Source organism: Rhinoraja longicauda, chromosome 14 (genome assembly GCF_053455715.1).
Source record: "Rhinoraja longicauda isolate Sanriku21f chromosome 14, sRhiLon1.1, whole genome shotgun sequence".
Taxonomy (NCBI): domain Eukaryota; kingdom Metazoa; phylum Chordata; class Chondrichthyes; order Rajiformes; family Arhynchobatidae; genus Rhinoraja; species Rhinoraja longicauda.
Genome location: NC_135966.1, coordinates 12,671,780 through 12,698,423, shown reverse-complemented (window position 1 = coordinate 12,698,423; position 26,644 = coordinate 12,671,780). Strand labels below are relative to the sequence as shown.

The window sequence follows — 26,644 nt, the reverse complement described above, 5'->3', positions numbered from 1 at the left end:
GAATGCTGGCCATGCCAGAGATTCTCAGCAACATGATTTAATGAGAAAAAATGATGTTGTCAAGTGCAAAACAGAGGATACTGCCCCCTAATGAATGTAAAGTTGGTGTCCAAAATATTACGTACATGACTCTGCAAAAAAAAACATACACTCACGTCAAGTCCCAAGTGTTGCAAGTATGGGAGACAGGCACATACATTCAATTTCACGTAAATGTGCCTCCAGGTTATGAATAATTTACACATACAAGATTTTTCAATTACACATATTTTCAGCAACTGTACATTGGGACTGTAGAGTTCTGGACCGGATTCATTGCTCTGAATTACAGTTTCTAAAGTACTAACAGTTATTAGTAAGCTAAACATTTCAGACTAATGCTTCATTATTCATCAACTATTAGATCTTAGGCGAAGTCATTGAATTTATGCTTTCTTAAACTGTTTTGCTATTTAAATTAAGTGGCCCTCATTTTATATTTTCAATAAACCAGCTTTTTCTGCCAAATCATTGGGCAAATTCAAGCCCTGAATCAATGATTTTATGAAGCCTTGCAAGTGTCCCTGTGTATGACACACTGGCCTCCACTGCCACAGAAGGCAGTGGAAGCCAATTCACTGGATGTTTTCAAGAGAGAGTTAGATTTAGTTCTTGGGACTGACAGAATCAAGGGATATGGGGGAAAAAGCAGGAACAGAGTACTGATTTTGGATGATCAGATGATCATATTGAATGGCAGTGCTGGCTCAAAGGGCCGAATGGCCTACTCCTGGACCTATTTTCTATCTCTATGTTTCTATGATGAACATTCAGTAATATGTTCATTGCAATTCTATTCAAGCACATTATTGTTTCAAAACATATTTCTTCAAATTGAGATTAGCTACAGGAGTCTGAAGAAGGGTCTCGTCTCGAAATGTCACCCATTTCTCCTCGCCAGAGATGCTGTCTGACCCGCTGAGTTACTCCGGCATTTTGTGTCTACCTTAGCTACAGGAGACCTTGCCTCCAAACAAAATATTGCAAAAGTGTAGGAAGGAACTACCGAAGATAGACACAAAAAAGCTGGAGTAACTCAGCAGGACAGGCAGCATCTCTGGATGGAAGAAATGGGCAGCGTTTCGGGTCGAGACCCTTCTTCAGACTGAGAAAAACAATGGCAAAAGCTTAGGTGGAAACAATGTAGAAACAAAGAACTGCAGATGCTGGTTCATACCAAAGATAGACATAAAGTGCTGGAGTAACTCAGCAAGTCAGGCAGCATCTCTGGAAAAAAAAGATGGGTGACGTTTCGGGTCGGGACCCTTCTTCAGACTGCCTACTCAGTCTGAAGGGGCCCGACACAAAACGTCACTCATCCTTTTCCTCCGGAGATGCTGCCTGACCCGCTGAGTGACTCCTGCTTTTTGTGTCTATCTTTAATACAGAAGCTTCACTGATATAGGAAGTGTAAAGAAAATGTAATTTTGAGTGTGGAATTTGAATCAGCTGTTGTTTATATACAAATAATTAAATATAGTTCTTCCCAAATGTCGTATGCAGTTGCTCACTTTTGAAGCACTTTTGAATTAAATTATTGGTCCCATTTTCTATGGCATTCGGTGTTCTTGATGTGGGCTCCAGGCCTGATAGAGGCCTGATAGAGTTCCTGGTTGCAAACCATTTTAATTCCCTTCCCTATTCCCATAGCGATCTTTCCTTCCTGGGCCTCCTCCATTGTCAGAGTGAGGCCACATGCAAACCAGAAGAGCAGCGTCTCATATTCTGCTTGGGTCACCTACAACCCAGAAGTATGAAGATTGAATTCTCCAATTTCAGGTAATAACTTCCAACCCCACCTTCTCTTTCCCTCCCCCTCCCCATCGGTGTGCACACATCTCTCCCACCACCCATCAACCCATTCTTTCCTCCCTTCCATCAATATCCCTCCCTCCCTCCGCCTTTACATTTCACTTTCGTATCCAACAGCCTTTTGTCTCCATTTTGATGTTGCCATTATCAGGAACCCCATCCATCTGCCAATCACCCCTCCTCATCTGTATCCACTCATCACTTGCCAACCTTTGACCTATCCCTACCACCTTTTCAGCTCCCCCCAACTTCCATCAGTCTTGAGAAGGGCACAAAAACCTCGAGTAACTCAGCAAGTCTGGCAGCATCTCTGGAGAAAAGAAATAGGTGACATTTTGGGTAGAGACTGAACGGTCTTGATTTGAAGCATCTTCTGTCCATTGCCTCTATAGATGCTGCCCAACAGGGCATTTTTTGCTCACGATTCCAGCATCTCCCATCTCTCCTGTCTCCCATTTTCTTTAGTTGTTTATTGTAAATAAGCTTACTTAATGCCAAAAGGAAAATAATTCACCTTTTGCAAACACACTTTAAAAAAGGGAAGATGATGATGCCCTTTTGTGCTGTTAAAGGATGTAAAGGGCATTGGACAGGAAAGGAATTGTGAATCCTTGGAGATCTGACTTTGATGGTTTAATTCATTCACTACTGTAGCTACCAATTACCTTTGTTCCCATTTCAATCTCTTTTTACTGGGAACATGCCAAAGAGTATCTTTACCCGAGTTATCTAAAAACATACCCTACAGCAATTGATACACAACATCTATGAATAGTGAATGAGTTACAGCCTTTGCTACACACAGGAGAGTGGATTTTAACTTAACTTACTGAGACACGAAGAACTGCAGATGCATGGTTATACCAAAGATAGACAAAGTGCTGGAGTAACTCAGCAGGTCAGGCTGCATTTGTGGAGGAAAAAGATAGGTGACATTTTCGGGACGGGACCCTTCTTCAGTCTGCCACGTCTAAAGAAGGCTCCCCACCCGGAATGTCACCTATCCTTTTCCTCCAGAGATGCAAAATCTCATCAAGGTATGCCTACTTTGAAACCCCCTCTGTTCCTCCTGCCCTGAAACTTTTCATACCTCTAGTTCCACCCCACCCCCCCCCCCCGAACTCTCAGTCTGAAGAAGGAATTTGACCCGAGACATCACCTATTCCTTTTCTCCAGAGGTGCTGCTTGACCCACTGAGTTACTTCAGCATTTTATCTCAATCTTTAACTTTGGGGTGAAATGATGGCGGCATGGTGGCGCAGCGGTAGAGTTGCTGCCTTACAGCAACAGAGATCCGGGATCGCTTCTGACTACAGAAGCTGTCTGTAGGGAGTTTGTACATTCTCCGTGACCCCGTGGGTTTTCCCCCAGGTGTTGCCATTTCCTCCCACACTCCAATGACGTACATGTTTGTAGGTTAATTCGCTTCGGTAAAGATTGTAAATTGTCCCTCGTGTACGAGGATTGCTGGTCAGCACAGACTCAGAGGGCTGAAGGGCCAATTTCGGCACTGTATCTCTAAACTAAACTCGTCTGGCTGGAGGCTCAGAGGGTGATTGTAATCCTACAAATAGAGGTCTACGCTGAATTCTCACTTTCTGCTCACCACCATTTTGGTAGTTACAGACCCTGTGATATACAAGAGAGTCCAATTGGCTTTGTGAGTTTCAGAGGGGCTGGGCACACACTGTTTAATGCCTGCATCTCGTCAGCAGATTGCAAATGTGCTCCCGGCTTCCAGCCACAAGGATCGGCAGACGGTGGTACACATCCCCCCCTGACTGTCTGCCAGTTTCCTAATAGCAATCAGAATCAGCCATCAGGAGAATGCAACTCCATTGCCAAGGCAAGACATTTAGAATCTGCATTCACTGTTGCTGATCACTCTTTTGTACATCATAGACACAAAAAACTGGGGTAACTCAGTGGGACAGGCAGCATCTCCGGAGAGAAGGAATGGGTGAAATTTCGGGTCAAGTCTAAAGAAGGGTTTCGACCCGAAACGTCACCCATTCCTTCTCCTTGGAGATGCTGCCTGTCCCGCTGAGTTACTCCAGGTTTTTGTGTCTATCTTCGGTTAAACTAGCATCTGCAGTTCCTTCCTGCACCTTTTGTACATCATGTTGGTCTTGTAATGGTGAAATGTCAAATAATCTCGTGAAAGCTTTAAATTCCGCAACGGCGCAAGAATCTGGCGCTGCGGTAGAGTTGCTGCCTTGCAGCGCCAGAGACTCGGGTTCAATCCCGACTTTGGGTGCTGTCCATTCGGAGTTCGTTCGCTCTCCCTGTGGCCGCGTGGGTTTTCTCCGGGAGCTCCGGTTTTCTTCCACAATCCAAAGACAACAGGTTTGTAGGCTAATTGGCTTGGTATACTTGTAAATTTGTCCCAAGTGTGTGGAGGATAGTGCGAGAGTGAGGGGGAATCGCTGGTCGGCATGGGCTCGGTGGGCCAAAGGGCCCATTTCCGTGCTGCATCTTTTAACTATGCTAAACTAAACTAGCTACAAAAAACTTGTGAATGGTGCCGAGGAACACTAAATATAATTTAACTAGCAGGTCTCAATGCATGTGAATGGTTAATGTTCCACTTAGACTTGGTAGGAACTACTAAGGGAGTGGGATGTCAGGTGGGAGAAAGGTTGTCGCTTGGATCTTTAGAAATTCAGGCAAGTCTGCAGTAGGATGGAACAAAACAGTCAGTACTCTATTGCTATTTTAACCACTTGTCTGACCTGTTCTTGTCTGACAAACAGGATTAAAAACAAACTCCATCACAAGAAGAAATATCCCCCTGCACGCCAAGCCAAGATAATCAAAGTCCTTTCCCACCCCTGTCATTCCTTCTTCTCCCCATTCCTGTCAGACAGAAGATACAGAAGCTTGAAAGCACGCCCCAACTGATTCAGTGACAGCTTCTTCCCGCTGTGATCAGGCTACTGAACGATCCTTCCATTAGCTAGGGTACTGTCCAGATTATTCATCCTACCTCATTGTGGACAATGGACTTTTTCTCTGAAAATGTAACACTCTAATGCTGAGAGCTATATTCTGCACTCTGTCTTTCCCTTCGTTCTACATATTGCACGGAAAAGGGCTTCGACCCGAAACGTCACCCATTCCTTCTCTCCAGAGATGCTGCCTATCCCGCTGAGTTACTCCAGCATTTTGTGTCTATATTGTACTAGAGTTTGGCTTGGTTGTATTTGTGTATAGTATTACCCGATTTGTTTGGAAAGCATGCAAAACAAAGCTTTTCACTTTACCTCAGTACACGTGAATCTAAATTTAAATCTATAATTAGGACATTTCACATCAGATCGCGCAGAGTTTTGCCAAGAAACAAAAGATCTTTGGGATATTGAATAAAAGAATAATGTCAAATAAAAAGTGATAGATGATTGGTTGAATTAGGAGAGATAATATGAGGTACTTACAGCGTGACATTCTAACGCTCTCAATCCAAGCTCCACAAAATCTATCCTTCCAATTATTTGAATTAGACTCATTACAGTGAAGAGACTTTAATTGGTTATCTCACTTCTATTAACAATCCCCTTGCATCCAAAATACCTGGTAATTATTTTTACATTTTTAACAAGCAGTTGTTCCGAGCCCAGGAGTCTTCTCAGCCAAAACTAAAAATCTGCCATGGGTAGGAAGTAACTGCAGATGCTGGCTTACACCGAAGGTAGACACAAAGTGCTGGAGCAACTCGACGGGTCAGGTAGCATCTCCAGAGAAAAAGGACTGGTGACGTTTTAGGTTGGAACCCTTCTTCAGTCTGCAACTGGCCTCAGGTCAACTCACCAGACTACCACAGCCCCTCTCTTGTCGGCAGTTTGTCCCAGTCTGAAGAAGGGTTCCGACCCAAAACATTACCAATCCTTTTTCTCCGGAGATGCTGCCTGACCCGCTGAGTTGCTCCAGCACTTTTTGATCAAAACGTTTCCATGTTGGGTCCATGCAAATTTCTGATTTTTGGACAGGTGCCAAACAATTTTCTGAACAATTATTTTTGCATTCAATTTATAATTTGTGAAACAATTATGCAATGGGACCAATAGAAATTCATTCCAGAAGTGGCTTTTGTTTCTAGCCAACATTTGGAGACTTTGGTTCCAGTGTGTGTTTGTGCAAGGCAATTCAGATAGTCTCTAAATTCAAAATTAGCTACATTGTCATTACCTTCTCCATTTAAATCAACATTAAGACACAGCGGTAAAAGGGAGGCAGCAGAAGGGAGAAAAATAGAGTTGGCATTGGAAGAACGCTAAGCAACAAACCAGTGAAGTCCATAACATGCGATTGTTTTCCAGATCGTATCTCTGGTCGCTCTGTGGCCTAACATCATGAAGCTGGAGGCCTTGCCTGGGACTGACTTTGAGCCCCGTGGGGTGTGGACTTACCATCGGCGCCAATTACTTGCCTGGGATCGACACTCGTACTTTAACATCGCGGAGCTTGTGGTCTCGGGTTGAGACCAGTCACGAGCTCCAAAAGCCGCACGATGTTCGACTAGTCCCGACCCGCGGTAGATCGCCTGGCGCAGGGGAGCTGAGAATCCCCCCCCCCCCCCAATGCAGGAGCTGGACTGCCCGACGACAGCTACGATTGTCCTGACAACGGAAGCTTAGAGGCCTCCGACCGCTGGAGGACAAAGAAGGGAGAGATTGAACTTTTTTTTCCCCTTCCATCACAGTGAGGAATGCGGAGGAGTCACTGTGGTGGATGTTCACGTTAAAATGTATTTTGTGTGTCCTGTTGCTTTTTATTGTTATGAATACGACTGTATGGCAAACGAAGTTCCTCGTGTGTTGCAAAACATACTTGGCTAATAAAGTATTACTGTGATTGACCGCTGGTTTTGGACTCCCCCCCCCCCCCCCCCCCCCCCAACATGGGGAACATTTTTCTTGCAACCATCCTGTCCAATCCCTTAAGAATTTTATATGTTTCTATAAGATCCCCTCTCATCCTTCTAAATTCCAGTGAATATAAGCCCAGTCGATCCATTCTTTCATCATATGTCAGTCCCACCATTAACCTGGTGAACCTACTCCCTTATCTTGTTTGTGAATCCTTATAATGGCCCAGTCTTCAGAAAAAATAATTTCTCTCACACTGTTCAAAAAGATTATAGACTTTTCCTCCAAAATGCTTGACATTGTGAAATCTTCCATTATCCCAAGGAGACTGAATGGCTTGGAACATCTCAAACTCAGCACCTGGGTAATGGCTCCAGACACTGTAGGGTTGTTGCTCACAAAGCTAAATCAAAGCGGTACTGCTATTAGCAGAATATCCTTTTATTTAAGACAGCAAACTGTCACAGCATATAAGTGATTGATTATAACGGTGTCAGAAACCATTCCAGATGGTTCACTCAGTGGAGCATAGAAAATGCAGAAGGAAATCCAAACATAAAACAGAAAAAGTACTGGAGCTCGAAAATAGACACAAAATGCTGGAGTAACTTAGCTGGTGAGGAGGCATCTCTGGAGAAAAGGAATGGGTGATGTTTCGGGTGGAGACCATTCTTCAGACCAGGCCTGAAGATGTTGCCTATTCCTTTTCTCCAGAGTTGCTGCCTGTCCAGCTGAGTTACTCCAGCATTTGTGTATATTTTCGGGGTAAACCAGCATCTGCAGTTCCTTCCTACACAAGTATTGGATCTCAGCAGGTGATGCAGCACCCATTAAGATAAAAGAGAGAGTTAATGCTTCAGGTCAATGGCCCTTCATTGGAAATGGAAAAGTTCTGATGAAGGATTTTGACTTGAAACACTGACCATCTCTATGGACAGTATCTCACTTGTGGACTAGTTGCTGCTTATACTGCTTGGTAGAAGTGTTACCAAGGAGATGAACACTAGGTTCATTGCACTTCAGTCCAAGAAACCAATTAAGCTAACTAGGTATCTTATACTAACAAAGGGCATCATGGTGGCACAGTGGTAGAGTTCCTGCCTTACAGCATCAGAGACCCATGTTTGGCCCTGACAAGTGCTGTCTGTACAGAGTTTGTATGTTCTCGTGACCTGCGTGGGTTTTCTCTTGGAGCTCCAGTTTCCTCTCACACTCCAAAAACGTACAGGTTTTGGAGGCTAATTGGCTTGTTAAATTGTAAATTGTCCCTTGTGCATGTAGGATAGTATTTGCATTTGGGGATCACTGGTCAGCACTCTCAATGGCCAAAGGGCCCGTTTCCATGCTGTATCTCAAAACCAAACTAAAATCAGCAATCCGTTACTTCTACACTTCTTTGGTCAACTGTGAAATCCCCTCAAGGTATTCCTACTTTGAAGAGGTTCTCCCCCCCCCCCCGTCGTCTCTGACAGGAGTTCTGGAAGACCCTCACTCTCTGCTCCCCTTTGTGATTCTTGCTGCTTCACTACAGTCAGGTTTTGTTCTGCTCCTCCTCTCATCCAGCTTTCTTTCTCCCCCCCCCATAATCAGTCTAAGAAGAGACCCGATCCACAACGTCACCTATCCATGTTCTCCAGGGATGCTGCCTGACCTGCTGAGTTACTCCAGCACTGCTTGTCTTTTTTAAAACGGGTCTTATCTCCAAGTAGTGTGGTAATAACTAACTGCTTTTATTTCCATGCTCTTGTCAGAGTATGTTAAAAACACACATGCAATTCCTACTGACGAGCCAACACTCATCAGGAAGCCGTGTAGCATTCAGCTAAACGCCCTGTTCAGATAAGATGTTGGCACCATACATAATTAGCATCCATTTATTGTAACTTCACATACAAAATTGACAGAAGCCAAGAACTAAAATTAGACAAACTTTGGAATCAGACACTCTGCCCGGCCCACTCTTACATTGCAGCAGCAGACTAAACAGTAGAAAGAAGAATTTTTTTTTGGACAGCAGACTGCAACAGATTGGAAGTCTAGATTATTGAAGCCATCTTTTTTACCTCCTCGTTTTAGATGGAACTGGGGGTTAAGAACCTACAGTCTCTGCCACAGGTTGTGCAGGAGATGCCCGAGAGAGTAGGTAGGTGGTCGTACAGGAGGTGGCGCGATCCTCTCACTATAAGCTCCTGACAAAAGGAACTCCAGCTTCTCAATGTCATCTTGAACACTCCTCCTTCAACCTGAGCAACCGTGACCCAGAAACCCACGTGAATCAGTGGGGACATAACACCGGTTTGAAGAGAATCTGCAAACACCATAAAATTGGTTCCTTTTCCCTCCTGTTAATCTCTTGCTATGATGGATTAGATCAGCCAGACAAAGGCGGCACAGTGGCACAGCAGTGGTGCCGCTGCCGCACAGCGCCAGAGACCCAGGTTCAGTCCTGACTATGGGTGCTGCCTGTATGGAGTTTGTATGCTCTCCCTGTGACCGCGTGGGTTTTCTCTGGTTGCTCCCGTTCCCTCCCACATCCCTAGGATGCAGAGGTTTGTAGATTAATTGGCCTCTGTAAATTGTCCCTCGTGTGGGATTGAGCTAGTGTATGGATGACTGCTGGTCGGCGTGGACTTGGTGGGCCAAAGGGCCTGTTTCCACACTGTATTTCTAAACTAAACTAAACAAAAGATAAAACACGAATGATTCTCTATGATATAAATAAAAGTAGCAAGGTCCATCAGAATCATGGGCGCTCAAACACAAATCATTGAAGCTCACTGGTCCAGTTAAGATAATTTGAAAAGAAAACAGACATGGTTTGTCAAGTGAGGCACAATCTCCCTGATCTTTAAAAATCATGAGATAGTCTAAGCAAGTGCAGTCTGTATATTATACAGAAGGTATCAAAACTTGGAGATTTATTTATGAACATGTTCCTTAAGTAAACTAGGAGCAGGAGTAGGCACTCAACAGTACAAATCCGCTCTGTCTTTCAACGATCTTGGCATTTCCAACTGTACTTTAATTCCACAGTGAGGGGGGGTTTTTTGCACTCGTATTATGACTATTATTTTTTTTTGTTTTGTTTATTGTACACTATCTGTATTATTGCATTTACAGGCCTGTTATGCAGGAAGAAATTTCATTGTTCCGTTTTCACTGCATATGACAGTTCAGCACCCTTGACTCTCCTGCATAAACCTAACCTTTCACGCCCTGGCATATCAACAATTCATCACCCTCTGCCATAAATATATTCAACAACTTTGCTTCCACTGGCCTGTGAGGGGAGATCAAAAGAACTTAAACCTCTGAGGGAGGAAAGATTTTTCACCTGTATCGCCATCTTAAATAGATGACAATGTTTTCAAAAAGGAGCAGTGACTCCCAGTTCCAGACTCTTTCACAGCACAAATCAATGAACATGCAATGTGTCAAGTCTCCCCAGGATCTTGTAAGTAAGCATATCGCATAACCCCTCAAACTTCTACACCGCAGCTCACTGGTTCAACCTTTGCTCAAAAAAACAACCTGCCCATTCAGGCACTGGTCTGGCAAACTTGCACCAAATTGCTTCCAATTCACTAATATTTCCCTTTAAATAATGAAATCAATATTGGATGCGATACTCCATCGTGGTCTTAGCCCCCTTATTTGGTCATCTTCCATTTAAATAACGCGCTTCATTTTTACTTTTCCTGCTGTTCGATTTCACCTTTTTGCACATATTACTCCATTTGCCCGACCTAAGCCTTCTTACTTCCACTATCAATATCTCTCTGCAAATCCGATATGTCTTCACAACTACTTTCCTCCCTACCTTTGTGTCAGTTGGGAAACATGACAAAGTATGCAATAGTTCAAGAGGGCAGCTCACCGCTGTCTTCACAAGACCGAACTATGGATGGATATTGAAGCCCTTGTCAACAACATCCACATTCTGAAATGAATCAAGAAAACTTGTTCCACTGATGGGAGATATTAAACCCTACCGCAACTGGCTGGACAGCATGGAAACATTAATCAACTTCAAACATGTTTGGCACTTGGAAACCTTGCTTGACAAACTGGGCTGCATTTTTTGATGATGCAGCAGGGAATGTTGATAACACCAATAATATAATACAAGTGAAAGTATTTTCAAAAGGCACTTTACAATGAGGGCATAGGAGTGGAAAGGCTTGGGGTGCATACATTGTTTTGAAGGCAACACAATGTTGATAAGATTATTAAAAGGCGCAAATGATCCTTGATTTTATAATGTAATAAAATACTGAAGATAGACACAAAATGCTGGAGTAACCCAGCAGGTCGGGCAGCGTCTCTGGAGAAAAGGAATTCATCAATTCTGGAGAAAAGGAATAGGTGATGTTTCGGGTCAGAACCCTTCTTCAGGTTGTCTGGCCTACTTCAGCCAGTCTGAAGAAAGGTTCCGACCAGAAACGTCACCTATTCCTCTTCTCCGGAGATGCTGTCTGACCCGCTGAGATATTCCAGCATTTTGTGTCTATCTTTGGTATAAACCGGCATCAGTAAGTTCCTCTCTACACTTTGTAAAAAAAAAACTGATTGGGTTTCAGATTTTATTCATTTCCAGGTGTCAAGTTTATGAAGGAGATCAAGGTCTTCATAAAGGCAGCAAAGGCCAGAATGAAAGACATGGTAAGGTGAGGGAACCTGGTGTGTTCTTCTCAGTGTAGGGAAAGTTAAGGAGATTGGCAATGTTTGAAATCAAAAGTTTTGATAGAATAAATTTGATTTTTTTTCCCAGTAGCACGAAAGTCAGTGAGAAAGAACATATTTAAGTTCAAAACATAAAATGCTGAAGAAACTCAGTGGGTCAAGCAGCATCCGTGGAGACAAAAGGGTCGTCAGCCTTTTATTGGGGAACATTAATTCCCTTCCCCATTCCCATACTGACCTTTGTACTCTGGGCCTCCTCCATTGCCAGAGGGAGGCCACAAGCAAACTGGAGGGACAGTACCTCATTCTCTGCTTGAGTAATTTACAACCTAATAGTACGAACATTAAATTCTTCAATTTCAAATAATAAGCCCTCTCACCACCCTTGCTCTTTCCTGTGTCATCCACGCTGGTGCGTACCTATTTCTCCCATTAGCCCAGCCGCTTCCTGCCCACCCCCTTTCCCCTTCGACCTATATCCCTTCCTCTGGCTTTACAGTTCACTCCTCGTCACTCCTTATCCGACATGTCCTTGTCTCTTTTTCAGCATTTTAGCCTTTGTCACTTACTCCATCCATCTGACAATCAAACCCTCCTTCCCTGCATCCACCTTTCATTTGCCAGGCTTTGTCTTGCCCAAATCTCTCTTTTCCAGCTTTCTCCCCCCAATGCAGTCTAAAAGAATGGACCATCGTTATCCAGGTGTAAGGCTTCTGTTATTATACGGTCAGCACAACACCGACCTGAACCATTGCCTATCGATTCCCTCCACAGGCCTAGCCCACTCATTATTCCAGTACTTTGTTTAACACCACCATTCCCTTTGCCTCCACAGATACTGCTTAAGCCACTTGACTCGCAGCTCCAGATTCCAGCATCTGCAGCCTCTTGTGCCAACATGTTTAAGTTACTCGGCAAAAAAAACCTGGTGGCTATACAGCAAAAAATAAACACTGAGGCAACAAGGTGCTTTGATTTAGAATGCACTGTCATGAAGGGGAAAGAAGCAGGTTCAATAGTAAGTTTCAAAAGGGAATTGTACATATACACAAGAAACAAAACATACAGCAGAGCCATGGGCCAAGAGCAGAGTAGCAGAAGCAACCAGTTTCTCCACTTTTAGAGGGTCAATACAGATCCAATGAACTAAATTGCCTCTTATGAGCTCCAAGATCCTGCTGATGGGAATAAGGATATTTTAACCTTAGTTTAGATACACTGCGTGACAACAGGCACTTTGGACTACCCTTATTTATGTGTCATGACTTTCATAAACTAAATACATTTCTACTGTGTGACGTTTGATTGGTTAAGTCCATGCCAAGCTGCTTCACCCACCAACAGAAACAATTGGCCATAGAAACAAAGGAAGAGAACGATAGTACAGCAATCAAATGTTTAGCTAAAAAGATGAATTTTAATAAACATTTACACCTAACTTTAATAACCATTTACCCGTCACGCTACTTCGGCAAGGCCAACAACATAATCATGGACTAGTCTCACCCACTTCTCCCCTCTCCCATCAGGCAAGAGGTACAGAAATGTGAAAACACACACTTCCAGATTCAGGGACAGTTTCTTCCCAGCTGTTATCAGTCAACTGTACCATCCTGTCAACAACTAGAGAGCGGTCCTGAGCTACTATAAACCACATTGGAGACCCTCAGACTATCTTTAATTGGACTTTATCTTGCATTAAACATTATTCCCTTATCTGTATTCTGTGAATAGCTCGATTGTAATCATGTATCGTCTGTCCACTGACTGGACAACAGGCAACAAAAGCCTTTCACAGTACCTCGGTACACGTGACAATAAACTAAACTAATGTTCTTAAGTGAGCAGAACTTAAGAGAATGAAGATATTTCCATGGAGATATTCTATACAGGGAGGTTGGGGCAACATTTCTAACTAAAGGGTATTTTAATACATTTATGGATAATTTAAGGATGAGATGACTACAGAATGCACACAAGATTTGAATACAGTGTGAGAAATACTTAGTGTAGAAAAATTTGCAGCATTGAACAGAAGGTGTATGAGTATGTCGTGGAGCCCATTAGAATTGTTGGTCAGGATAAGAATTGGATAATGGATTTGGAAGTAGGCAGCTTTTTTTTACAACAGAGTGAATCAGGCTGAACAAGGGCAGCACAGTGGCGTAGCTGTAGCAGCTCCAGCGAACCAGGTTCGATCCTGGCTACGGATGATATCTGTGCGAAGTTTGTGCATTCTTCCGTGACCTGTGTGGGCTTCCTCCGAGAATTTTAGTTTCCTCCCACGCTCCAAAGACGTACAGGTTTGTGGGTTGATAGGCTTGGTATAAATGTAAAAATTGTCCCGAGTGTAGGATAATGTAAATATATGGGGATCGCTGGCCGGTATAGACTCGGCGGGTCGAAGGGCCTGATTCCGCACTGTATCTCTAAATTAAACCAAAAAAAATATTTGGAATTGCAAATTGATCCGGTCAGCCTGAGGAAGCAGATGGAAGGGTTGTTAATGAAGTCCTGCAGCTCATGACAATGATAAATATTATAAAAACATATAGATAATGTCCCAAGGGTTTTACTCTATAACTAACTCTAGTATAAAACAGGGCGGCCATAACGGCGCTACGGTAGAGTTGATACCTTACAGAGCCAGAGACCCGGGTTTGATCCTGACTACGGATGCAGTCTGTGCGGAGTTTATACGTTCTCCCCAAGACTTGCATGGGTTTTCTCCGGGACCTCCGGTTTCCTCCCACACTCGAAAGACATACAGGTTCGTTCATTAATTGGCTTGGTATAATTGTAAATTGTCCCTAGTGAGTAGGATAATGTAAGCGTGCGAGGATCGCTGGTCGGTGCAAACTCATTGGGTTGAAGGCCCTGTTTCCGCGCTGTATCTCTAAACTAAACTAAGTCGCCCAAGACTTCATCCTCTGTTGTGGTGGTAAATGGCCAATGTAGTAAATGTCATGCTGCAGTCTGCCTCCAAAATTCACTCCATTGATTTTAGTGGAATAGACATTGGAGGCAAACCATAATGTGCTTTTGCCGCCACATGGTACGTACACCAATCCACATCGGGGACGAGTACTGGCATGTTTTTAATCATTTTAAAGAGAGTACAAATTATTGGAAACAAATGTGAAAACATTTCAAACAGAAAATTTAGTTTAAAACTTTTAAAACCATAAAACATTGTTAGAAAAATACTGTCTCATATGCAGGACGTTGCATAGGTACAGTTAGTGGCATTAGCGACAGCTGTTTTTATTCAATGCCTTAATTTTCTGGGATCTCTTTTGTTGCTTCACCATCAGCTTTGCCCAAAGCTCCTGAGGAAATCATAAATTCCTCTCTGCCAACAATACCTCAACAGTCACAATTTTCCAGAGCCAAATAACAGTCTGCCCAAGGCCATAAGAAATTGCAAAATTTAGCTCAATCCGGAGAAAATTGTGGATGTGGCTCAGTCTCAGACACGGACTAGACTCCCCACTATTGACCCCATCGACACTTCATGCTGCCTCGGGAAAGCAACCAACATATTCAAAGACCTAAGATAGACAAAATGCTGGTGTAACTCAGTGGGACAGGCAGAGAGAAGGAATGGGTGACGTTTCGGGTTGAGGCCCTTCTTCAGACTGATGTCAGGGGAGATGGAGATACATAGATAAGGAAGTGTCACGTGTGAAAACAGGACAAAGGGGATGGAGATCAAGGAAAATGTAGAATAGAACATTGTTAGTTGGGAGAAGGTAACAACAAAGCAAACAGAGATGAGACGTGGTCGGAGACAGTAAGAATGGCCAGAGAACTGGGAAGGAGGGGGCTAGGAGAGAGAGGGAAAGCAAGGGTTACTTGAAGTCAGAGAAATCAATATTCATACTGATGGGGTGTAAGCTGCTCAAGTGAAATACGAGGTGCTGTTCCTCCAATTTGCACTGGGCCTCACTCTGATAATGGAGGACGCCCAAGACAGAATGGTCGGTGTGAGGATGGGAGGGAGAGTTAAAGTGTTTAGCAACCGGGAGATCAGGTAGGTTTAGGTGGACTGAGCAGAGGTGTTCAGTGAAATGATCGCCGAGCCTGCGCTTGGTCTCGTCGCTATGTAGGGGTCTACACTTGGAACAGCGGATAGAGTAGATGAGGTTTGGAGGAGGTGCAAGTGAACCTCTGCCTCACCTGAAAAGACTGTCAGGGTCCTTGGGTTCAAAGACGTATCCCACCCTGGTCACATCTTCTCCCTACTCCAGTTTGGTAGATGTAGATGCTTGATAGTGCGCGCCACCAGACTCAGGAACAGCTTCTTCCCACTGTTATCAGCTTCAGAACGGTCCTTCCATAAACTAGGGGTACTGTCCGATTCCCCACTACCTCATTGCGGACATTGGACTTTGTCTCAGGAACTATAGCGCAATCATACTGTATCTTTTACACTGCTCTACCTATTGTACTTGAGTTTGCCTCGATTGTATTTATGTTTAGTATTATCCGAATTGATTAAACAGCTTGCAAAACAAAGCATTGTGACAAGACTAAACCTGGACCAGTTTTTACTTGGACTTAAAAATAACAGTCCAGGTGACCTGGAACTAGTTTATTAAGACACTTATCAATTAGACTTACATTGTTTGCAAAGAGTGTAATTTCAAAGTATTCATGCAACACAACCTTACAATTGTTCTAAAATAATCTCTTGTAATTTGCTTAAATATCCTGTCAGTTCATTATGTATTAAAGTGTCTTAAAACTCAGCATTTTTATTTGATAGCTCACTACAAATCTTTTTTGTTCACTGAAGCAAGCAACAATGCTTTCCAATCAGCATTAGAATTCAATTATCATCAACAATTATTTTAGCACCCAGCGGATGGTGTGTATATGCAACAAGCTGCCAGAGGAAGTCGTAGTCAATTACAATGTTTAAAAGGCAAGAGTTCATTAGTTTTCGTAGCAGAAGTAGGGCATTCAACCCATGGAGTTTACTCCATCATTCAATCATGCCTGATCTATCTTTCCCTCTTAACCCCATTCTACCTTCTCCCCATAACCCTTGACACCCCTACTCATCAAGAATCTGTCACTCCACCTCAAAAATGCCCATTGACTTGGCCTCCACAGATTCACCACCCCCTAACTAAAGAGATTCATCCCCATCTCCTTTCTAAAGGTGCTTTCTTTTATTCTGAATATGGAGGGGAAAGGTTTGGAGGGAGATGGGCCAAATGCAGACAAATGGGACCAGCTCAAAAAGGCACCTTGATCAGCATGGACAAGTTGGGGTGTAGGCCTTTCCCCTTTTGAATAATTTAATGATTCAATCTCTTTTAAAACACCCAAAAAGTACTGTTCAAAAGTACTCATTGAAAAGCCATTGCATGCTCCCACTGTTAATTTGAGGTATGCACTCAGTCTATATCTATGAGAATCACTTAATGCCATCAGGAATCTTAATTTACCAAAAATCTAAATCAGCCATATTTCCTGGGCTAGAAACTTAAATGCAAATATACAAAAATAAGGAACACGGTGGCGCAGCAGTAGAGTTGCTGCCTTACAGCTCCAGAGATCCAGGTTCAATCCCAACTATGGCTGTATTCGGTACAGTTTGTACGTTCTCCCCGTGACATGCATGGGTTTTCTCCGGGATTTCCGGTTTCCTTCCACATCTCCAAAGACGTACAGGTTTGTAGGTTAATTGGCTTTGTATAATTGTAAATCGTCCCTAGTGTGTAGGATAGTGTTAGTGCGCGGTCGGCACGGACTCAGTGGGTCAAACGGCCTGTTTCCACGCTCTATCTCTAAACCAAACAAAAATTATTAACAATGTAATTATCGAACATGGTAACAGCTCCCCTTAATTTTGTCATTGTAGGGTCATCTGGGCTCTCGTTTGGTTTCTTCAAAATAAATGTAGAATTGGGCCCTACAAAAGACAGTGACAATTTAAGCAAAGAATAAAACTGGAATGGACAGCGCAGGAGTAGTTCACCAGGCCTCTCAAGTTTAATTCACCATTCAATATGATCACGGCTGATCTATGCTGGCCTCAACTCCTCTTCTGGGCTAGCTCCCAGTGACCCCAATTACTCAAATCTTCCAAAATGTTCTCTCCCTCGAGTTAAATACTATTAATAAACCAGTCTCTAGGGTAGAGAATTACAGAGCGTCACCACAATCTGTGAATAGAAATCTCTCTTTTATTTATTTATTTATTTATTTACTTATTTATCTATTTATTAATTTCCCTATGTTCTCTAAATCTCTGTAAAGCGTCTTTGAGTATATGAAAAGCGCTATATAAATAAAATACATTATTATTATTATTATACACCCTCCATTTTAACTGACCGGCCTCTCCCTCTAATAAAAACATTTCCATGTCCATTCTGTCGACTCTCTTCAGATCATATTTGTCTTAATAAGGTCACCCCTCATTCTTTTAAACTCCAAACGGCAGTCGGAACATTTACCAATTAATTCATAAAATTTACTAAAGTATTCTAAGTATATTTTCTAGCAAAGCATTCATCAAGGAAATCAGGAAATCTTTCCATACATAGGAAATGAATATTCCTATGATAAATTAATAATTGTCAATCAGTGAAAAAATTGGCAGGTGTTATACCCCATTGCAATGCAGCATTATTTCCCAGTTGTCGCTGTTACCTACACCCAAATGTCCTAAAACGTGGAGCTCAGTTACCTTTTGAACCATTGGAGTCCTTGCGGTGATGGAATTTATGCAAGACTATTGGGCAAAGACTCTGATCCAACGTCATAAAGAAACGTTATATTATGTTCCATCCTGCTTTGAAGTACAGTGGACCAGAGGTACTGGGAGTACCATTGAAGTAGTTATTGATAGGTTTCTATAATTAGTAACATTGCTGCAACGGAGGCCGATGCCAGAAATATCAAATGTTTCAGCGGAGGACAATGCCAATTAGACAAGCTACTTATTCCGAATGGTCTTCATCTATCGTACCACCTGATCTGTACGTTTCCAAGCAAATAGATGTATCCTATTGCAATCCTGATTTGTGCCTTTTAGATACAGTCATGAGACAAGTTATATCCCAAAATGCTTCAATCTGCTCTTTTAACCATAGTATTTAGATTGAAGATCATTAAATGTTCATGTTCAAAAGTTCTAGGAGCAGAATTAGGCCATTTGGCCCATCGTCTACTCCGCCATTCAATCATGGCTGATCCATCTTTCTCTCTCTCAACCCCATTCTCTTGCTTTCTCCCCATAACTTCTGACACCCTTACTAATCAAGAATCTGTCAATCTCTACCTTAAAAATATCTATTGACTTGGCCTCCACAGCCATCTGTGGCAATGAATTCCACAGATTTTCAGCCTCACTGACCCCTGGATTTTGATTAAAAGGAATTTGGTGATGGTAGAGGCATTGAATGTCATGGGGAAATGCTTGGTTTCTCCCTTGTTGTAACAGCCATGGTGATGGTCATCCATCAGCTCAAGGCTGACCATTGTCCTGGTCTTGGGACAGGCATTTTAGAACATAGAACAGTACAGCACAGGAACACGTCCACAATTTCCATGGCGAACACGATGCCAAATTTAACTAATCTCTGCATGGGCAAGATCCATATCCGTCAATATGTGCCTATCTAAAAGCCACTATCACAATTGCCTCCATCACCAACCCTGGCAGCACGATCCAGGCAACCATCACTCTCTGTGCAAAATCCTTCCCCCAAAGTAAATTCTGCCAGTGTTTTGTTATAGCCACACAACACACTAAAAAATGTTCTCAACATGAAGACGGAGCTTTTGCACCACAAGCACAAACCAACAGCCACTGCTAAAATTATCATCGGCAGCTGGATCTGCAATAGACTTTTTTTAAACCAATAATAAAATATTTAACTGTTACACAATCGCATTGTCTAAAGTAGAATTCATTTTTTACCTCAGTGACCAAGTTTAATACTAATAATTATATACAATTAGATTTTAGAAGGTAAAACATAGAACAGTAGAGCACAATAACAGGCCTACAATGTCTGTGCAGCACATGACGGCAAGACCATCTTTCATCTACCTGCACATAATCCATATCTCTCCATTTCCTGTATATCCATGTGCCTATCTAAAAGTCTCTTAAATGACACTATCGTATCTGCCTCAATCAATCACACCTCGCACTCCAGGCACTACCCTCTCTATGCCTTTTATAATTCTATATACTTCTATCAGGTCTCCACCCACAACCTCTGGCATTCCAGAGAAGACAATCCAAATCTGTGCAACCTCTCCCTGCAGCTAATACCCACTAATCCAGGCATCATTCTGGTAAATGAGGGGCCTCAGTGTGTTTCTACTATTTTGTCAAATAGCATCAGAATTTTGTCAAATAGCATCAGAATTTACTGCAGGTTGTAACAAAACACAATACATTTATTGGTAAAAGTTACAAAAGCAGAAAATGCAACACAAGGTGCGAGCCAAGTCAAATGGGTAAATCAAGATTATGAGCACATGGCATGTTTTGAAAGAACAGATCAAAGCTAGACACAAAGTGCTGAAATAACTCAGTGGGTCAGGCAGCATCTCTGGACAAAAAGGATGGGCCACAAAGTGCTGGTGCAGCTCAGCAGGTCAGGTAGCCAACTGCATACTTGTGCAGGGAAGGACCACACAATTTGTGCCTGCATATTTCTTTCCACTTACTCGCTTGATACAAAGCACAGTTCTAGTTTGCAATGTTCGGCATTGCATCTATGCACAAGTTTGCAGTTTTATGATTTTCCTCATTCCCCATTACCCGCAACTAAGAAACTTCAGCATTCCCGAGCTGCAGCTGTTGTTTAGTACTTACCAAGAGTGCATAAAGGAGCACCCTGGCTATTAATGGTGAATTAGCATAAGATGGTTCATTAACTCTGGTGACTCATTTTATTGAGCAGATGCTTAATAAACTGGCCAAAGGTATCTTAAATCCATCCACTAGGAATTAAGTAACTGGCAAAGGAGGTATGATGCAGATCATCACAGTGGCACAGTGGTAGAGTTGCTGCCCTACAGCGCCAGAGACCTGGGTTCAATCCTGACTACAGGTGCTGTCTGTATGGAGTTTGTAATGTTCACCCTGTGATCACATGAGTTTGTACGTTCTCCCTGTGACCGCATGTTTGTACGTTCTCCCTGTGACCGTGTGAGTTTGGATGTTCTCCCTGTGACTGGGTGCTCCAGTTTCCTCCCACCGTCCAACGTCGTACAGGTTCGTAGGTTAATTGGCTTCGGTAAAATTGTAAATTGCCTAGTGCTGGGGTGGGGCGATTGCTGGTCAGCGCAGACTTCGGTAGGCCGAAGGGCCTTCTTCCACACTGGATCTCTGAATCCTAAAGCAAAGTCCAAAGATGTTTTTGAAGATACCGCAACCTCCCTTCCAAGTCATGTTGGAAGCGGAGTAGACTCAATGGGCTGAATGGCCTACTTCTGCTCCTGTGACTTATGAACTTATTTTTGACAAAGCTATTGAAAGTTTCAACATTTTCCTTGTGAATGTACACAGTTATCCATTGCATGAATCTGAACATCTAAGGGGTTTGGATGAGCATCAGATTTCTGTCCATCAAGCACAGTATATCCATCCAATGAACAATGCATTCTCTATTCTGCTTTTTCTTCTTCAAGAATTGACTCCTGAGCAAGTGACTTTTTGACTAAAAGTTAATAATCATATCATACCATATCATACACATACAGCCGGAAACAGGCCTTTTCGGCCCTCCAAGTCCGTGCCGCCCAGTGATCCCCGCACATTAACACTATCCTACACCCACTAGGGACAATTTTTACATTTACCCAGCCAATTAACCTACATACCTGTACGTCTTTGGTTAATAATGAAAAGATTCAAGTTTTAACACTCTCTTGACGGACAACATAATCATTGGGAATCGAGAGGGCTCTGGGTATCTTCATGCACCAATAATCACAAGAAACCTCCAACATCAATAATTCGAACAAGCACATAACTTCATCTAATCCTTGCACTATATCATTTCAGTTTGGAAAGACATTTATTGATATTGTCTTTCACCTTTAGGTAGTTTCTTCATGAAAAATCATTTGCTACATTTGGCTACATTTATATTTAACTCCTAGATGCCCTTATATTTGATCTGATTTCTTATCAACTAAACTAGCTCTTGGGTGTTTTTCAAAGTTGACTACACAGCTTGGTCTAGATTTGTATGACAAATGGGTAGTTTTTTTGGTGGCTTCAAAGGTTGGCTCCCATGTTCATCTTTTTCATGCTGCTAGACCAGAAACTATTAGATTATTAACTTTAAATTTATAACTGGCCTACAATGCGAAACTCATACCTGGTACTATAATTTTACACTATTCGACCAATTCATTTTCTTCTGCCACTGTAGTTTAGAAGGATGAGAGGAGGGCCCTCATTTAAACTTACCGAATAGTGCAAGGCCTGGATGGAGTGGATGTGGAGAGGATGTTTCCACTAGTGGGAGAGTCAAGGACCAGAGGCCATTGCCTCAGAATAAGAGGACGTACCTTTAGAAAGGAGATGGAGGAATTTCTTTAGTCAGAGGGCGATGAATCTGTGGAATTCATTGCGACAGATGATTGTGGAGGCCAAGTCAATTGATTTTTTTAAAGCAGACATTTAGTGGTTATATGAGGAGGAGTCAGGAGAATGTAAGTTGAGAGGGAAAGATAGATCAGCCATGATTGAATGGCAGAGTTGACTTGATGGGCCGAATGCCCCAATGCTGCTCCTACATCATATGAACTTATGCAAGGCTGGTGTGACGTGCAGACTTCATAAAATGATATAATAATGACCCTTAGACATCAGTACATAGGCATAGTGGCCTAATGCATATGCGTACCATGATGAATCCACATCTACCTTCAGGAAGTACCTGTAAACAAACGGTGTACTTGGTTTCTTTGGGTCCGTTATGCAGTGCTAAGCAATAGAACCTTAGGTCAATATTTCTAAATTAAGCTGTAATTTTGTGAAACCGCAAACAGAATATGACATAACTTTGTTGCTAAATCGATTTCCATGCAACAGACACATTTATTTTAAAAATAAATGAGGCAATGACACTGTAGCCAAGATTTCACTGTGTTTTCCTACCTCCGAAGGACAGACATACTCTGCTAATGATTAATAAAAAATGAACACAAACTATCTCTTAGGAGCTACAAATGAACATTTTTCCTGGGTTACTGATTTTATTTTGTCAAATAAAACACTCATTTATAATTACAAATATTACTTATTCATATTATTGAGGCTACCATAAATTGTAAATATGAATTATGCATTGTGTTATTAGGGGTGCACTAAGTCTCAAATCATCAATTTATTGATGGCTTTTGTCGAGAGCTCAAAAAGAAACAAGACAATAAAGCAAAATAAATAAGATTCCGTGTAATTTTACATTTTTAAGACAAAAACAGCGTAATTTCTATTTATCACCCTGACATACAGTATAAGCTTTGTCATTGCTCAATTTTGTGATTTTACAATCTGTATGATCACCAAAGCATGAAATTTTACAGCAAATTCACCAACTTGCTTCCCCAAGTTTGCAATTACGTGATTACAAATGGAATTCTTTTGGTTATCAATTCAGCCAATTTTATTTCATGGACATCTCCATTTTTCAACAGTTCTAGAGAAGCACTCTGTTTTTTGGCTCAATGTTTTTTGCCTGCCTCCTCTTTGAACCACAAGCAGAGCCAAGTGTTAAAGATGGCTGAACAAAGACATTTCAGGAGGGATAGGTAAATCAATCTCATGTAATGGATTTGCTGCCTTGGATACGATGGGGAGCAGCATTACCTTCAACTAGAAAACATTTTTCTCCGAGAGCTGTTCGTTCTCAAATGGTTTTTTTTTGTGATAAACAAATTTCTTCTATTTTGATTTAAAAAAGTTACATTGCTTGGTACACGAGAGCTACACTCAAGAAGAAACTTGGTAGGAACTAAGTAAAATCAACTTTTTTTTTCAACAAGAGGAAAACTAGATTATCAAATTTTGCTTTTTGATTGTACATAATAATCCTTATGGTCAGAAAACACTCACTCAAATTATTCCAGATAAAATACCTCCAACAATGAAAAATTAATAACTAAAAATCTAACAATAATTATAGTTTCAAGAAAGCTGGCCAAGAAATCCTACCTCACACTACCAACTTCAAATAGAGCAACCTCACGTTCACCCACTCTGAAATGGGTATTCATCCTAATTCTTCTTTCCCCCCCCAATTGGAAAAAAAAATTCAAAGGCATTTCAGCTTGGTACCTTAAGGCTACTTCACGTCACAGAATCAAGTATGGATTTTGTCGTACAAATTGGCAACAATAATTTAATGTATGTCAGTGCTATTGATAACATGGAAAGCACACGAACAGCAATAATCAGAGCCATGCACAAGAACATAAATTTGCTTGCTTCTGGAGGGGGGCCAACACATGTTAATATCTTACAACTAATGTGCCCATAATCTCCGGATCATTTATGGGGACTCCATGCATTCTAACTCCATTACTTGACTGATAATGAATCAAAACATTAATTGAAAATAAAGCCACTATAAATTTGGATTCACAATAAAGATAGGAGCATTTTCTTCCTGTACCTCCAATGTATTTCCAAAGTCATACAGATGGTTTCATCCTAGTCATTGGCCAAGGCCCACTTGATTTAAAATCCTCGATTAGATGCAATCTTTTAATTAGATGCAGCAACCATGTACACAGTTATAACAAATCATTTGCTATTTTCTGTTTAACTAAAATATTTATAAATGCACTGGAGCCAAGCCACCACAGCGCAATAAACAAAAACAAATAAAAGCTATGGATGAGTATTTTCTGAGGTGCTTTCAGTGGAAAGCACAATTCTAAATCAGAATAAAGTGGGATGAAACTGCTGGAAGAGGAATCAGTGAGTATTAGTCAACTGTGTAGGAAGGAACTGCAGGTGCTGGCTTAAACCGAAGATAGACACAAAAAGCTGAAGTAACTCAGCGAATCAGACAGCACCTCTGGTGAAAAGGAATAGGTGACATTTCTCGACCTGAAACCTCACCTATTCCTTTTCTCCCGAGATGCTGTCTGACCTGCTGAGTTACTCCAGCTTTTTGTGTCTATCTTTAGCATTAGTCAACTGCTGGATGGGGCTTTGTCTCTTGATTTTGACTGAATAAAACTAACTTGCAAGTTAGCAACCACCATGATCCAATGGTAGCCTCATCATGTTAATGCACTGGCAGACAGAGTTTTTAGTAGCTTCCACTCATAAATATTATTTTTTGGATAAATATTATGTAAATGCCAAGGTGCTTCCTTTGTATAATGTCACATTTTTACACGGCTTTAAAAAAAAACTGAGGATGATGGATGGCAGGCAGTGCTGGAGTTTGAAATGACCTTAGCAGAACCAATTCATAATCAACATAACAATCTTGTTTGCATTTAAAATGTTCAAATCAACCTTCAAGCATGCTACCGGATGATATGAAACAAGAAATTTTCATCTCTATGGAATTCACCTCAACATAGCAGCACTCAGGTAAACAACCAAACAATCTTGGAATATGTATGTCTTCCACAAATATACAGCAGTACACTTCTGTGATTTAAATGGAAGTCCCCCCTCCTTTTCACCGATGTGCCAGGAATAATCTAAATGTACTGCAAAGGTGCAGGATGCACACTTCACTACATACCGAATTCAGTACCCCAGCACAATACCATTTGGCGTGGAAATCGCATAGTACTAAAACTTAGCCAGAATGAACGCAGACAATGAATGTTGTTGTTGTGCACTAGACAAAACGCGAAGGGGATATCTCTAAATTAATCACCAAATACCTTTCACACTTATCACCGACTATTAAAACCTGGCAGAAGCCTACAGAATCGCAGAATGTGCAACGTATATTTAAATCGGCAGCAGATTTGCTTCACACAATAAAAAATATTGAGCGGGCTATTTCTGCGAGTTCTGGTATGTACCATTTCACAGTTTGCATGGGCTTTATCTTCCCGCCTTGAGCGCAGGATCAGCATCTCTCTATTGTGTAAAGCGACGAGGCACATTAACGTGGCCGTGTGTCCCGAGGAAACGCACAGAGAACTCCACACCGAACACGTTTTAAAGAAAGGTACCTACATCTCGGAATTTGTTCCAGTATTTGAGCTCCTTGTCATATTGGGAGACAGTGGTCAACCATTTCTCATTATCCAGGAAACTGACACCATTGGTCGCTTCTGGACGCCTGCTTTCAACTTCGAAGGAAACCGCGATGAAAACACCCACCAGAGTCGCAAGCATCTGGGGAAAAAATAAAGATAGGTAGGGATTCGCACTCAAAAGGCAGCAACAACAAATAATAATATCAGGAGTAATTAACTCTTCCCATCATTGATTCGAGGGGGGGGGGGGGAACCATGTAATCTTCGCAGCTCACCTTGCTGGCCATGCGGGCGGGTAGCTCTGCTCTGTCTGGGCGAGGGAGGGGAGAGCTGCCTGTTTGACTGGCTGCTTTGTGATGGTGCAGATGGGTTGGGGAGTGAGCCGTGCACAGGAGACATCGATCACTGTGCATTAACACACGCTGGGGCGCCACCTCCCATCCAACGCGTGCAACTAACACGGCACCGCTCCTGACGTCGCTTTATTCCTCTCTTTCTCTCTCTCTCTCTCTCTTTTGTTGTTCTTTATTTTGGATTTTCTTATCGTGGTTACGGGTCGCCCGGTTTGCCGTCGAGCTGCAAAGAGGTCGTTTGCTGTTTGTCGTCTCTCTTGGACAAGGACATCTCATAACACTGTGCGCCCTCCCACGTTTCAACCAGAAATTGGGACATTAAAGTGCAACTTGATAAAAACACCAGTTAAAGAAGAAAAAAAAAAAAAAAACGATTCATAGTCACGCCTGACATATCCGAAAAAGTGTACATGGGCGTAATCGATTGAGTGTGAGACGTCCATTGTGTAAAATCAGAAATAGTCTGTTACAAGAACTAAGTAAGAACGTCATCACAAATTGGCCCGAGGAAAAGTTGGCAGGACAACAGGCGTAATTATATTGTGCAAGGCAAACTTACTATATTTTGCTTTCGTTTAAGCTATATTTTCCACTGAAAAATGCAAATTAAACAATTGCCATTTACTCAGATGATTCAATAATCCCGTGCAACAGTTTTAAAGTAGCACC

At 42.0% G+C, this 26,644-nt stretch overlaps 1 protein-coding gene across 1 annotated transcript in view; it reads right to left on the bottom strand.

Annotated features, from left to right (window-relative positions):
- The window catches only part of LOC144600063 (testican-1-like), a 336,811-nt gene extending 310,544 nt beyond the window's left edge, over positions 1-26,267 (bottom strand). The window contains exons 1-2 of the mRNA XM_078411433.1: positions 25,898-26,267; positions 25,600-25,761 (exon numbers count right to left, since the gene is read on the bottom strand). Of these exons, the coding sequence (XP_078267559.1) occupies positions 25,600-25,761; positions 25,898-26,035 (300 nt within the window). The 5' untranslated portion in view covers positions 26,036-26,267. The remainder of the gene's footprint in view (positions 1-25,599; positions 25,762-25,897) is intronic.
- Positions 26,268-26,644: the final 377 nt, after the last annotated feature.